Consider the following 15,000-nt stretch of genomic DNA (forward strand, 5'->3'; position numbering starts at 1 on the left):
TCTGTGATCACTTTGCGCATAAAAATTTCAAAATTGGACGTTTTCTATCCGATTGCTTAACCCTTTGACGTCCATGGTTCGATTTCGAACCATGGGCATTTTGTATGCATGTGGGTGCAGTCAAACTTTCAGTTCTCGGCCAAATCTTGACCAAATTCAACAATCGAAGGGTCTAGGTGGTAGAGAAAACTCTCAGCTATCGCCTCGAACAGGTCCGAAGTCTCTCCGATGAAGTTTGAGTGAGCGGCGAGCGACCGAACATTTTGAATTTTCTGTGCTGCGTGCTGCGAGTCAGCAGTGCGTGAAAAAAGGGATTTTCCCAGCTTCATGACACGCGGCACGTGCCAGGACCGGCGCGGCGCGAAGTCATGCCAAGGTAAGCTTCTACTCGAAAAATTTGAACAGTTCCGAGCTATTATAGATTCAGTGAAATGGCTACAGGAGACCGATTTCGTCTCAGATCTGGAGCTGGACTCGTGTTTGGAGCGCGTTGTGGCGAACAATGAGTATTGCTCTTGGCGAGTTTGGGCTCATTGTATTTCTCTCATCAAGAGCTTTCCAACGAGCCCAAGATCTTCAAAATCGGTGAAGTAGAACCAAAGTTATGTTGGAAATTGAGTGCGCATTTTCGTCACTGCCACAAATTCCGAGGAAGCAAAAAAGCTATAATGAACTCCAAAGGGTTAAAACATTCTATGAGAATAATTGGGGGAAGGACCTCAGCAATATTCCGCAGAAAATTCTCAAAATGATCCAGCCAAATTTGAAATAATTCAAAAATACCAGGCATCTATATTTTTGAAATGGACTGTAGTGATGGCAAGTGTTTTACTGACCCTTTTATGCCATGTGTAATGTGTTTACACTTAGATTCAAGATCGAGATAAGCAGCTGAAAGATCTGCAAGAGTACTCCAAACAGCAGGAAGTGAGTTGTAACCTTACTACTCTCTGTTGCATGCGGTTTCGAACAAAGCTTCAACTACTGATTCACTCATGCCAAGAAAAAGGCGCTTGCCTGATTTTGTGATTTATATTATTATAATTATTATTATACGCATTCCCGCGTTGAAGTGTAGCAGCAGTATGCTGCGTCCACAGCTTCGCTTATGCAGAATAGCTTGGGTGAGAGGAGAGGGGAGAGAAAGCAACAAGGCTCTACACTTGCGATAATTTGTGATTTATGGGTAATATTCATATACTATTCTAAATGTTGCTAGTGTTGCTTTGAAATAGAAATAGTTTTCCCCCTGGCCCCTGTCACACAACAGCGCAAACAACTTGGTAGAGTTTCTGACTTCTTATACAAACGGAAAGGGCACAGGAGGAGAAAGACGAAAAGACTCGACAAAACGACGACGGGAAAAGACACCCGGGAAAAGACTCGAAGAAAACAACAAAGAACAAGCAGTAATAAACCGACGACAAATCGGGACGACCAATCAGGGACTAATACGTACAGAACACATGACCAAGACAACCAGACCACGGACGAATCACACATGACTCTCATTCCCAGACCAAACTAGCACTGCGCATGTACAGCATTCACTTGACAGTCACTCTCACACAGACGGAAGCAGATCCTCACACTCTGACAACGCGTACTCTTGCATGAACCACATACCATAAACGTCACACATCACACCATACTCGCACGTACACTTAGACCATATATGACATCAGACACTGGACTCTACAAGACAAGAACCAAACACAACAACATGCGTAAATCGTAGTCGTAATACAATTTCGCAACAGCTGTGTTGCTGTGTTGCTGTGTTGGGCTAATGTGAGTTATCGAGATTGCCCGTGTGTTTGGTTGATGTGACTTTTTTATTATTATTCCACAATCACGATGACATAGTGCCAATAAACATGTGATGCGGGCGATTTTAACCAGCCATGGTGGGGAAAACTGAGAAAAAGAAGGAGGAAAAAGAACAATGAAAGCAAAACAAAAGGAGTACTAACTACCGTCATCAATCCAACTTAGGTAAGCTCGTGCAGAATGGAACAAAATGCAGCATAGGTGTCACGGGATTTTACCTCCTGCGAAAGCCGAGACCAATGAGAATAGGACTTGAATAGAGGGGGTTTTAAAAGGATCGATGATCTGGCAAGTGGGAACTGGAGAGAACATCTAGTAGGCGAGCTATTATTGAACCAGCTTAAATGCGCAAGTCCATGCGGAAGAGCAAGTTTAAGCTTAATACGGTGAATGAATTTACATGCCGAGTGGGGAAAGCGTTCTGAAAGAGGGGAAGAGGAAGCCAAAATGTATAGCGTCTGAGAGGAGGTTAGAGGGGGCATACAAAATATTAATCGAAGCAACTTACGGTGCGTGACTTCTAACCGATGCATAAGAGCAGAGGATAGACCAGAGGACCAAACGAGAGAGCAGTAATCAAACAAAGGAAGAATATAGGAGTGATAAATTTGTATTCGACAACCATGGTGCAGATGGGAAATGTGAGAAGAAATGCAGCCTATAGCGGAGCAAACTTGCTTTTCAATATAATGTTACGTGCGAATCCCAGGACAAGTGTTCATCAAGAAATCTACCATGGTGTTTGTGATTTTTAACTATGTTGATAGCAATGGGATCGTCAGGGAAAGTAAAAAGTCGAGTCGTGAGGAGGGTGAGGTCACTGGAGGGTCGTGGGGGGATACAAAGGATTGCCGTTTTCGACACGTTGGGGCGGAGTTTCCACTCCGACATCCAGCGCACAACTTGGTTAATGTGATACTGTAGCGAGTCACAGGCTTCTAATAAGCCTGGTTCGGTTATATGGAGCGCCGTGTCGTCCGCGTAGAGAGATGTATGCTCCAAAGATGCCAAATCATTTACGTATACATTGAACAACAGAGGCCCCAAGATAGAGCCCTGGGCACTCCAGAGTGGACTGTTAGAGGGGCGGACAGGGCAAGTCCAATTCGGACACTCTGTCGACGTTCAGTGAGATAGCTGGTAAGCCACTGCAGACTTACCCCAGTTACGCCAAACGTTGCTAGCTTATGGAGGAGACCCCTTGTTCAGACAGTGTCGAATGCTTTGCTCAGGTCGAAAAAACATAGGAGGCTAAGTTGTTTTTGATCCTTGCATTCATATAGCTTCTGCACAAGCCTCAACATCTTCCCGGACGAACTTCAACTGCGCACTGCCCAGGATACACAAAGGTTGGCCATCCAGCACCACCACTGTTTGGCCCGTGTGGGCCGTCACTGGAGTCCCGAGCTGGTCGACCAGTGCTGACGTCACCAACGTCCGGGTAGAACCTGTGTCTATGACGGACCGCACACGGACTCCCGATCCAGTGTCACAGGACACATCGACAAAGACCTTCGGCAATCCTGGCCGTGCCAAATTCGCCATGCACAGGCACCTCTCAGACTGCACTGGCTCTGCAGGTGCTGCCGATGACTGAGTCAAAGAGGCGAGGAACTTGCGGCGCAACCGACAGTCCCTCTTTATACAGCCCTCTTGATCGCAAAAGAAGCACGTAAGCGGCCCTCTGCTCCTTGGACGGAGGGCGCGGCTTCTCACTGCCCCTCTGCTGCCGTCCGCCCTTCTGGTACCGGCGGTGCGGACAGTTGAGCTGGACGTGTCCCACCTTATTTCAGTTGAAGCACAACACACTGGACTGGCGAAGTTCCGGAGCAGCAGCGGTGACAGCTCCCGATGCACTGGCACGCTTGCGGCAGGAGTCGTCCGTAGATCGCAGAGCACGGACTTTGGCGACGCACTTAGTGACAGTCAGGTCTGACTCCGTGCTCGCCATGCGCACCTGACGTCCATAATCCAAGGACAGGCCATCCAACAATTGCTCGAGCAACACCATATCCTTGTCATGGGCACATGTGTGAGCGGACAGCGCGGCAATAAGCGCGGGTTCAGCCTGTTCAGCGCGGGTTCAGCCTGTTCAGGTCGGTGACGTACCTATCCACAGGCTCATTGTCCCGGAGCGTCCGCGCTTTAAATTGTCGGAATGCATCCGCCGGGGTCATGGTGTAAGCAGACTCCAGGGCCTTCTTTACTGCTGATTCACTGGCCTTGTCAGTATCAGTCAACTGCTCATACAGGTGGAAGGCATCACCATCCAAAAACAATGGCAACGATGCCATGCGGTCGGTTTCAGTCGACAGTTTCTGTAATCGGCACAGAACCAAAAACTTCCTCCAAAACAACTGGAAGTCCTCGCCTTTTCCTTTAAACACTCTCAAGTAACCATCCATTTTTATGGATGCCATGGTTACACTGCCACTGCACTGGTGTAGCTCAAACCAACACCACAAACACTGCAAATACTAAAATTCACTCGACTGCCTCCTGCCGTTCCACACGAGCACTCGACCGGTCCTGAGGCTCTGTTCGATCGGGTTTCGGTACCACTTGCTACTGAATTGTTACTACTAGCTTAATTAACCACCCCTGTATCCAACCCTTGGCATGCTACAACGTGGGTGAGAGAATACATACAGTAGATTCACATAGCAGACTCAGCGGAGGACGTTCAGGTTGGTTGTAACTCTGAGTTTCATGCCGCTAGGCAATCATCAGACAACTGATACTCTGGTCTACCCAACAGTATGCTTATAAACACATAGGGCCACAAGCATAAACAAATTTAGCGCTAAATCTGGTGTGAGGTATGGGGAGAAAGCTGGCGCGGGCCAAGGCGCGACCGTGGAAGTGCCAGGAGGGTGGCGGGCAACAGGCAGGTGTGAGCATGAAAGCGCGGAAAGAGGCGATGGGGAGGCAGTGTACAGCAGATGTGTGGGGGGTGCCAGGAGGGTGGCGGGCAGTGGCCCAGTGAGATCACTACAAGTAGGGAGTCGTTTGGTGACGGGCAGGCGTGAGCAGAGTGGCATCGCCAACAACAGGCCAAGGGATTGTGTTATTTTATAATAATGGGTGCTCAGGCAAAGTGCAGTACAGTACTTGGTCAGTTCATGTGATAGGTGTGAAATTTGCGAGGCGGAACTTATTCTCATGCCTGCACTTCGAGACCATCTCAGACCGCTTGTTGAGTAGGAGCTTCTTGGGTGTAGTCAGGATGTGGAATTTTTCCGCGGTACAAAGATTGCATTTTTACAGTAGATTCACAGTATAAAATTGGAAAGACGATCATCCAAAGAAAGAAAAATGCAGCTGCAGCTGCGCATCAAAATCAAATGTAAAGATGGCGACCATGAACGACTGCGACGTGGATAAACTGCAAAACAAACTAGTGCAGCGACACTGACTTGACTGAGTAAAGAAGCGGAGAAGACGAAAACGGCAAGGAAAGCGGATCGCTACGATCGCTCAAAAGCCTAGAGCGTGCATAGCGCATGCAGTCAAACGGTCACGTGATAAGTGCGTACACAAGTCATACGTCATAATAATGCAGTAGACAAAGAAAAGGAAACAAAGCTGAGCGCGAGGCAAACAAATCTGCAGAGCGCGAAAATATAAACACATTGAACGAAGGATTTGTTTGAGAACAAAATGCACAGGCAGACAAAGAAGAAACAGTTCGAAGCTAGAATCAATGTCCGTGTTTCTTAGAATCAATCATGGAGAAAGCTAACTAAGAGTAACTACCTCTGTCACGCAAGACCGGACCTAAACACCTACGAAGTAAGAATTGATGTGTTACGAGAAATACGTGTAGTGAAATAAATTGGTATGCATTGCATCGTGACACAACTTGCCAAGCTGCATGTACGTGATTGTAAATGTACAAGCAACATGCAACGTCGTAGTAAGAACAATCGTAATTCGTGAATTCCGTGTTGTTGACTCAAGGCAAGCAGTACCACGTTTACACGCTGACAACGACGAACGAATTGATTAGACTCTGATAATAAATACTAATAATATGAAAGAATAACAAAACGTAAATGTCACCTACGATTACACAACAACTGCCAGGCGGCTTATCACATTGTCGTGCTAGTATGCATTTGATATGAAAGCTGCAAGGTACAATCTCAATATGTATGCCCGTATTGCCTCTGTACTTGCTAGGAGAAAACGGAGAAAGTACGCGAGGGATATGAAATGGAGCAACGCGTTCTCATCAGCTCTTGGAATAGAGCGGTAAGTTAACTGACTTTTCCTGTGCATGTGTGTGTGTGTATGTGTGTGTGTGTGTGTTTGTGTGTGTACGTGTGTGTGTGTGTGTATGCACGTGTGTGTGTACGTGCACGTGTGTGTACGCACGTGTGTGTGTGTGTGTGTGTGTGTGTGTGTGTGTGTGTGTGTGTGTGTGCATGTGCATGCTTGTTTGTGCGTGTTGCGTTGAAGAAATACCGCTGACGCTTCCCGTCTGCGTTGCGTTGTACTGTATTCTGTGGAGTTCGGGGAAGAAGTAATTTCTTCATCACGGCATTGCAACATGGCATGACATACCATCTTCATAATAATAATAATAATAATAATAATAATAATAATAATAATAATACCACAGCACGCGTACAAAGGCCAAAGAACAATGCATGAGAATACACTGAAATTAAGCCAAGTCCGCTTCTGTCTCCAGTCAACAAAAACTCATCCATAAACAATGTCTGATCTCCATTTCGACTTGTCTGCAGCAAATGCTCGTTCTCCTTCTAGGTCGCTGGCATTCTTCAAAGGAATGTTCATGCCTGCCATCAATATCCACTTCCCTATAAGCTGTGATACACGTATGTGCGCTCGTGAAACAAGTTGAGGAAGATGAGGACAGAGGCAGATGAGTCATAACTCTGAGTTTCGCACCGGTTGATCATCAGAATGATCACACACAGCACACTCAGCTTACTCAGCAGCACAACTCTGCACCCAGCATGCTCCACCATACCTAGTCCCTTGAGCTTGTTGATTCCTGTCGTGCAAGTGACACAGCATTCCTGCTTTTGATATGTTCTTGTTCTGTACAGTGTGAGAAGCTGCAGCATTCAGCATCGCAGTCCAGACTGGCTGGTCATACTGACTCATCGTTCATGACCAGTGCTTTACCTGCGTCGTTCCTTGCACGCCAGCGACAAGCGCTGGTTCAACAACAGACTACAGCCTCATTCACTGGTGTGGCTCCCCGCACCGGTGCTACACCATGATAGCCTGGTCAGTGGAAGAAGCAGTATCATGATGTGTTTGATTTGATTCACTCACCTAGCCAGCACGTCATGTACTGTGTGATAGCCTGGTCAGTGGAAGAAGCAGTCACATGATGTGTTTGATTTGTTAGCACTAACCTAGCCAGCACATGCACTGTACGACAGCCTGGTCAGTGGAAGCAGTCACATGATGTGCTTGATTTGATTGACTAACCTAGCCAGCATGTCATGTACTGTGTGAGTGTAGAGAGCGGAATGTCTACTTCGAAGTACTCTAGAAACGGTGAGTACCGATTGACTGTTCCTACATTGCTATCTTTGTATGATTTCTGTGCTGTCTCCTTTTGAAAGAAAAAAAAAACGTTAAAATATGTGCCTGCATCCAATCTTGCATCAAATTAGGACCACCAAATTATTTTCCTTATCTTATTCCCAAAGCTATCCGCAAACTTCAGTTCCTTAGTCTTGCTCTAGTGTTTTACACTACCATGGGTGACTACCATGGGTGACTATGGGTGACTTGTGCCCGTTATTATTCATTATGATTACTATACAATCCTACTCGTCTGGTCTTTCAACTTCTGTTTAGCCCGCATGGGCTTGTGTTAGCAAAGAAACTGTCACCCATGCGAATGTGCACTCTGCTTTCAGCTCACTTTCGAAACAAGGCTCTGCTACAGTTGAATCTCCTTCAAAATGTGTCATTGTTGTGCAAGCATGCTGTTCATAGACAGACACACACCACTCGGGCCTGGTCACATGACGTGGTCACATGACGTGGTCACATGACGTGGTTACGTGACCTGGTCACATGACCTGGTTACATAACGTGGTCACATTACGTGGTCACATGACCTGGTTACATTACGTGGTTATAATTATGACGTGGTATATGTCTAGGCAGAACTCTGTCGGCCATTACTGATAATGTTAGCTATGAAAAAGCAAAGACAAAGGAAAGTGACTGGAAGCGTCGTTAGCAACATTTTAAGCAATACAAAGTGTGTGTGTGTGTGTGTGTGTGTGTGTGTATGCGTGTGTGTGTGTGTATGCGTGTGTGTGTATGCGTGTGTGTGTATGCGTGTGTGTGTATGCGTGTGTGTGTATGCGTGGGTGTGGGTGTGGGTGTGGGTGTGTGTGTGTGTGTGTGTGTGTGTGTGTGTGTGTGTGTGTGTGTGTGTGTGTGTGTGTGTGTGTGTGTGTGTGTAGAGTGGTGCAAGGTTAGTAGTGTATGGGGGTAAAATGAATTGCTGTGACAATCAGAGCTCAGGCTCGCTCGAGCGGCTGAACTGCACGTACAAGTCTGAAGGGAGACGAAATGCAGAAAAGAAAAGAAAAAATAACTGCTATACTAACTTAGTAGGAGCATATCCTTGTGTGTTTAGCTATGGATTGCTGCACAGAACTGCAACAACCCATCAGCATCCGGGGACGTGTGTCAGTGATTTCTTGAAGTAGTAAAATGATGACTTGATTATGCACGTCTAAAACTTCCAGAAGCAAGTAGTCGGCAATTCCACGGGGATGTACGTCTTCCTGTATGGCTCTTCAGTGCCGCGCAAGAACAAGACTCTTTCTTTCGTGAACGTTCCGACTCTGGTTCCCTGCGGACATGTTGGCCACATCTCTGCACTCTTAGCTCGCTGGTTGCCGATAGTCCAATAGAGGTATGCCTTGATGGGTTTGGTAGCTGGAGAGAGACAGGCAGGCAGGCAGACAGAGAGACAGCTAAGGATGTGTGCTAAGGATGTGTAGCGCCCGGTGCTACCCTGTTCATGAAAGGTTGGATTTCTCTGGCCAGTACCATACTTGTAGGCACAAGAGTACAGGTAGTAATAAGAAAGTAGCAGACAGTGAGTGCCGCTGCACTGCCAAGATGTTTGGGTTGACTGCAGTGAGTGCTGCACTGCCAAGACGTATGACGTATGGGTTGACTGCAGCGAGTGCTGCACTGCCAAGATGTATGACGTATGGGTTGACTGCAGCGAGTGCATAGCAAGTGTTGCTGAGCTGACGTCTACATGTACTGCGGTGATGCTTAATGAAATCCGAGAGCAGTCACGTCATTCAAGTTTGCACCGTGCACCTTTTCGCAGCCCAGTGTTCACAGGTCTGAGGCTGGGCAATGCCCGGTGCGTACTCGAGTGACGCAACTGTGTGTACTTGAGTGACGCGACTGTGTGTACTGGATTTCATTGAGCAGCACTGTACATGTATGTGTGCAAGCCACGCCTTTATGGCTCCACACACAACAACCACGCGTGTATGGCTCCACACACAACAACCACGCGTGTATGGCTCCACACACAACAAGCCACGCGTGTATGGCTCCACATACAACAACCACGCGTGTATGGCTCCACACACAACAACCACGCGTGTATGGCTCCACACACAACAAGCCACGCGTGTATGGCTCCACACACAACAAGCCACGCGTGTATGGCTCCACACACAACAAGCCACGCGTGTATGGCTCCACACACAACAAGCCACGCGTGTATGGCTCCACACACAACAACCACGCGTGTATGGCTCCACACACAACAAGCCACGCGTGTATGGCTCCACACACAACAAGCCACGCGTGTATGGCTCCACACACAACAAGCCACGCGTGTATGGCTCCACACACAACAAGCACGCAGGGATCACCTATATGAGTACATGTACTGTGAAAACTTACTTGGCTGCATGCAGCAACGTGTAGTTGGGCACACGTCATTGAAGATGTTGCTGAGCGTGTAGCGGAACGACATTTGATAGTCACCCTCGCGTTGGCACCACTGGAAACCTGACTTGAAGTAAAGGCTTGTTTTGCTTGACATGTAGTACCAGTTGGACACACGGGTGCGAGTGCAGCGGTCCTTGTTGTTGCGTGTGTATGTACCGTTGAAACCGGACTGCATGCGGTACCAACTCAGCCAAGACGCTGGCAAGTCAAAGCGCTGTGGCCAGGATGGTGTGTGCAGAGTGAATTCATTGAAATATTTGGAGTTGTAGAATGGAAGATGATCTTGCATTGAAAAGTCTCTCCACTGGCTGTGTGAGCGCTCCTGTCTCCACCACTCCGACACCATGCAACCTGGTAACAGACAGGAGAAGGAACATATCCGCATGTGAGCACAAGCTAGAGTGTCCATTCAGCTAGAGTGTCTATTCAGCTAGAGTGTCTATTCAGCTAGAGTGTCTATTCAGCTAGAGTGTCTATTCAGCTAGAGTGTCCATTCAGCTAGAGTGTCTATTCAGCTAGAGTGTCTATTCAGCTAGAGTGTCTATTCAGCTAGAGTGTCTATTCAGCTAGAGTGTCCATTCAGCTAGAGTGTCTATTCAGCTAGAGTGTCTATTCAGCTAGAGTGTCTATTCAGCTAGAGTGTCCATTCAGCTAGAGTGTCCATTCAGCTAGAGTGTCCATTCAGCTAGAGTGTTCATTCAGCTAGAGTGTTCATTCAGCTAGAGTGTTCATTCAGCTAGAGTGTTCATTCAGCTAGAGTGTTCATTCAGCTAGAGTGTCTATTCAGCTAGAGTGTCTATTCAGCTAGAAATACAAGACTAAGACTAGAAGTGACGACCGTTAGATCCACTGCAGTACATCGTGTTAGCTATCGTGTTAGCTATCGTGTTAGCTATCGTGTTAGCTAGAATCGTGTTAGCTAGAATAAATCTATCAAACCCCCAAGAGTGTGCAGCTCCCATATGAAGTAGTAGTACGGTCGTGACGGAATTCTCAGTCAATTACTCTAATTTCAGAAATTTTCGGTGCTCAATATTTTCGGTATGAGGGCAAAAGGCCAGGTTAGGTGAACAGAATTTTCGGTACAGGGAAGCTGTTCGGATTATGCGTGTTAGTGTTTGTTCGGTGTATTGAAATTTTAGGTATGAAGCAGATGCACCGAAAGTACCGAAAATAAAAGTACACCGAAAATTTGTGAAACTACAGTATGTCATTTTTGTGATGCGATGCTCCGTGCACCCATTGCCCCTCTCTCTCCCGTGGACATTCGGTGTACGCGTGTTGTCAGGCCTCTCTCCACACGGCATGCAGCACTGGCATTATACACAGCTGAGAGCAGCAGTGCATGGCTAGTAGTGGTCAAGGCTGAGAGCAGCAGTGCATGGCTAGTAGTGGTCAAGGCTGAGAGCAGCAGTGCATGGCTAGTAGTGGTCAAGGCTGAGAGCAGCAGTGCATGGCTAGTAGTGGTCAAGGCTGAGAGCAGCAGTGCATGGCTAGTAGTGGTCAAGGCTGAGAGCAGCAGTGCATGGCTAGTAGTGGTCAAGGCTGCCTCACTGACTCACTGTTCATGGGGTAATATCCAGCACTATGGCATGTCATGGCGTATGCGCACAGTGTCCTCTTCAGACACCTCTCCCGGTTGCCATGGCAACTCTTCATCACCTCGGCACATCTGTAAAGGAATGCGCTGGCTGGGATGGTGCTGTTGCAGTGTGAGTACATCTGCTTGTACGCCTGCACAGTACAACACAGCAGCAGTATAGCAGCGGCAGCAGCAGCAGCAGCAGCATCGACCAATACAACATAGTTATGAACATTCAAAGCAACACACCACCAGTACCAGTACTGCTCAAATCAAACCCCTTTCCCCAAGAGGTAGTGATGCGCTGAAGGGAACTTCATGTCAGAAATTCTCGCAAATCAAACCCCTTTCCCCAAGAGGTAGTGATGCGCTGAAGGAAACTTCATGTCAGAAATTCTCGCAAATCAAACCCCTTTCCCCAAGAGGTAGTGATGCGCTGAAGGAAACTTCATGTCAGAAATTCTCGCAAATCAAACCCCTTTCCCCAAGAGGTAGTGATGCGCTGAAGGAAACTTCATGTCAGAAATTCTCGTGATTTAGTGAGAGGCATGAAACCCTTAAAGTCAACACCAACACCCAGCTCATATCGGACTGTGGCCACGTTCACAATACTAGAAAGTCTTGTCTTGGTTTAAAACAATACTAGAAAGTCTTGTCTTGGTTTAAAATGGTATGCTGTTTGCTCACAACATGGACATCTGAATGGCATGTGGAGTTGAGCATGGATAGTGTACAATGGAGTACACTGGAGTACACTGCACTTACCGCATAGCAGAACTGGTATGATTCATTGAATTGAGCATTGCTGAATGGCATGACTGGGTAGCTATGGTCGTTGTGATCATGGCAAACTCCACCAACCGAGTAGCTACGGAAGAACGCCATTCTGTCAGCAGTCACCATGTTACTGTGGCGCATCATCATGTCATCGTCAGGATTGTAGTTCATGTTGCCGCAGATACCGCGGCTACGACCAAAGTAGGCTGTGGGACTCATGCCAATGTTGATGCTGTGCGGGCAAATGTACATCATGAAATGGAAACGATGGAAGTAGACACGATAGCAGCCACAGCTCTCACCCAGGACTCGGCGAACACTGAATTCTTCAAAGTTGTACTCTCTGTTTTCCGTCAATGTGGAGAGTGTGTGCTGCCTAGCAGCCACTGTGAAGTGATTGGGTGAGAAGATGTATGTCTTGCCGCCGTAACGCTGGGTGAACTCAACACGAACGTCATGGTGGTGCGGGTTGTCACGGTTTGCTCGCGTGATGCTGAAATAGTCGTTTTCAACCAGGTAATGGCCACAACCATGATTGACGTTATGATGATATCCATCAAATGTCTGATAGCTCTTATCATACACATGGCATTGCTCTGAGTGTAGATACACAAATGTACACAACGAAAAGAAGCAAACAGAACAAGAATACCACTTGTAGTCAGAAGTAAAACTCCTCTCTCATTGGCATCACCTTGGCACTCCCAGCCAGGGAGTAATGATTGAATATTTTATGCTCCCAACACAGAGCTGCCAACAATCTCCGAGGAAGTCTCCCGATGTGTATTGTGTTTTGAAGCACCTCCCTATCTCACAACCACTACAAAAACCTGCCTACTCTGCACTGACTATGATTACTGTACTGCTGCACTATCATGTACAGCACTGTATTTTCAGTATGTTCTCCATTAAAGTGTTTCAGTACAAACTACTCACACAGTATACTTATTTACTACCCTGTCTCAGTGTCTGGTAATGTCTGGTAATGTCTGGTAATGTCTGGTAATGGTAATTTGAAGGAATGCTGCCATGGTGACCTCCCTACTGGTAATTCTGGCTTCAAGTTTATTTTCTAACCACACGGTTCGTCGTCAAGGTCATTGAAACGTTACGGAAATTTGTGGGCAGCACCCGATTAAGCGCGATGGGAGTGCACAAGTAATAGTCCGATTTCGAATTGAGGCCAATAGTAGACCTTTGTTCATATTGCACAGCCACAGGCAGCTGGCAGTTCATTGTATGGGTTTTCAGTGTACAGAACTTGATTACCATGGCAATGCGGCTTACCGAAGTCAGTCGGCGGCAGGATGGCAAAGAAGTTGAATGGCTGGTACTTGTACAGTCCCTGGAATGGCTCAAAGTTTGTCTGCACATCAAAGTCATTCATGAAGAAGCGGCGAGTTGACTGGTAGTTGAAGTAGTAGAATTCCTGGTCGTGATGCATATTCCAGTATCCACGAGATTCTCTTGGACTCATTGTACCTTCCGATATGTAGTTGTAGACCTTCATGCTGTCATGGTAGAAGAATCTGTAAAGAATATAAGTTCAAGGAGTGTGATAATCAGTACTGCGCAGTACCATGCAGCAGATACATTGACCCATGCAGTGCAGTGCAGTACCAAGCTTGTGGTTGTCACACAAGGCTATATCAGCAACATTACATATGCATGTCTGTATGTCCCGCAATGTGAATAGACTGATGATGTGAATAGACTGATGTGAATAGACTGATGACGTTGGCTACCGTTACTGTACTGGTATGTGCCATGATGTGTGTAAGCTAGTGGTGAAACTTGTGACTGCATCAGCTGGAAGGTATTGAACTGTGTGAGAATGCACCACTTACCGAGTATCAAAGAAATATCCAGTTCTGTTGCCGCGATAGACTGTGGTGAAGTTGAAACACGGGTTGTAGAAATTCCAGAGGAAGGTTGCGTTGAAAAGACTGCGTCCAAACCAGGTCTGGAAGTTGCCCTCAAAGTCCCGATAGGCGAAGTATCCATGGAAATACTCCGTGTAATTGTCCATCTCCACGTAATGTCCGGACACCATTGGGTAACGTCGTCCGTACGCTGAGATGTTGAAGTAGCGGAAACCGTGGTTGTCAAAGTACGGTCTGCGTTCAAAGTGATACGTGAACGTGGCGTTGCTGTATAACTCCTGGCCATATACAGGTGGGTAGAAGGCAACGTCCATGGTTTGGTAGTTAGAGAAGTTGCGGAAATGGAAGGTGTAGCGTGCCCGTGGCTGCGTGGTATATAGCTGATTGGTTTCCTGCCAGGAGAGGAATCGTCCGTTGTGCCATTGACGCGGGGTAGCACCAAGCGTGAAGTTGAATTCTCCGCTGAACGGGAACAGCGGATAGCCATGGTAGTGACGCGTGAAGTTGGCATACTGGGAGATTGTGGTCAGGTTGAATCCGCTGTAGTCGGCAAATCTGTAGCACCAGCTGCAGTTGTAGCTGTCGTCGTAGAAATACGGCATTGGGCGCATGAACTGCAACATTGACCACAAACACACAAGTACACACACACCATGTGTCCGGATTGCCTTGTCAACTGACCAATACCACTTCATGTGAACTAAGGTCTTCCAGGGTACTCCATGGGTTTTCCAGGGTACTCCAAGGGTTTTCCAGGGTACTCCAAGGGTTTTCCAGAGTACTCCAAGGGTTTTCCAGGGTGATAATCCAGGGCATTCCAGGGTATTTTGAAGTTTTCCACGGTTTCCCAGGCTCTCCAGGGCTGTCCAGGGTTTTCCAGGGCATTGCTATTCTACGGTGCAGGCCCGACAGTGGAATATGACCATCAGTGTACACAGA

The 15,000-nt window shown here is 47.2% G+C and overlaps 2 protein-coding genes across 2 annotated transcripts in view; one reads left to right on the forward strand and one right to left on the reverse strand.

Moving 5' to 3' along the window:
* LOC135806659 (protein Hook homolog 3-like) overlaps positions 1 to 7,770 on the forward strand; it is a 42,576-nt gene extending 34,806 nt beyond the window's left edge. The window contains exons 26-28 of the mRNA XM_065320886.1: positions 871 to 927; positions 6,013 to 6,084; positions 6,909 to 7,770. Coding sequence (XP_065176958.1) covers positions 871 to 927; positions 6,013 to 6,084; positions 6,909 to 7,085 — 306 coding nt within the window. The 3' untranslated portion in view covers positions 7,086 to 7,770. The remainder of the gene's footprint in view (positions 1 to 870; positions 928 to 6,012; positions 6,085 to 6,908) is intronic.
* An 88-nt stretch (positions 7,771 to 7,858) lies between these two features.
* The window catches only part of LOC135806657 (uncharacterized), a 27,701-nt gene continuing 20,559 nt past the window's right edge, over positions 7,859 to 15,000 (reverse strand). The window contains exons 18-23 of the mRNA XM_065320885.1: positions 14,026 to 14,675; positions 13,466 to 13,707; positions 12,167 to 12,774; positions 11,382 to 11,553; positions 9,772 to 10,170; positions 7,859 to 8,775 (exon numbers count right to left, since the gene is read on the reverse strand). Of these exons, the coding sequence (XP_065176957.1) occupies positions 8,570 to 8,775; positions 9,772 to 10,170; positions 11,382 to 11,553; positions 12,167 to 12,774; positions 13,466 to 13,707; positions 14,026 to 14,675 (2,277 nt within the window). The 3' untranslated portion in view covers positions 7,859 to 8,569. The remainder of the gene's footprint in view (positions 8,776 to 9,771; positions 10,171 to 11,381; positions 11,554 to 12,166; positions 12,775 to 13,465; positions 13,708 to 14,025; positions 14,676 to 15,000) is intronic.

This window comes from Sycon ciliatum, chromosome 1 (genome assembly GCF_964019385.1).
Source record: "Sycon ciliatum chromosome 1, ocSycCili1.1, whole genome shotgun sequence".
NCBI lineage: Eukaryota > Metazoa > Porifera > Calcarea > Leucosolenida > Sycettidae > Sycon > Sycon ciliatum.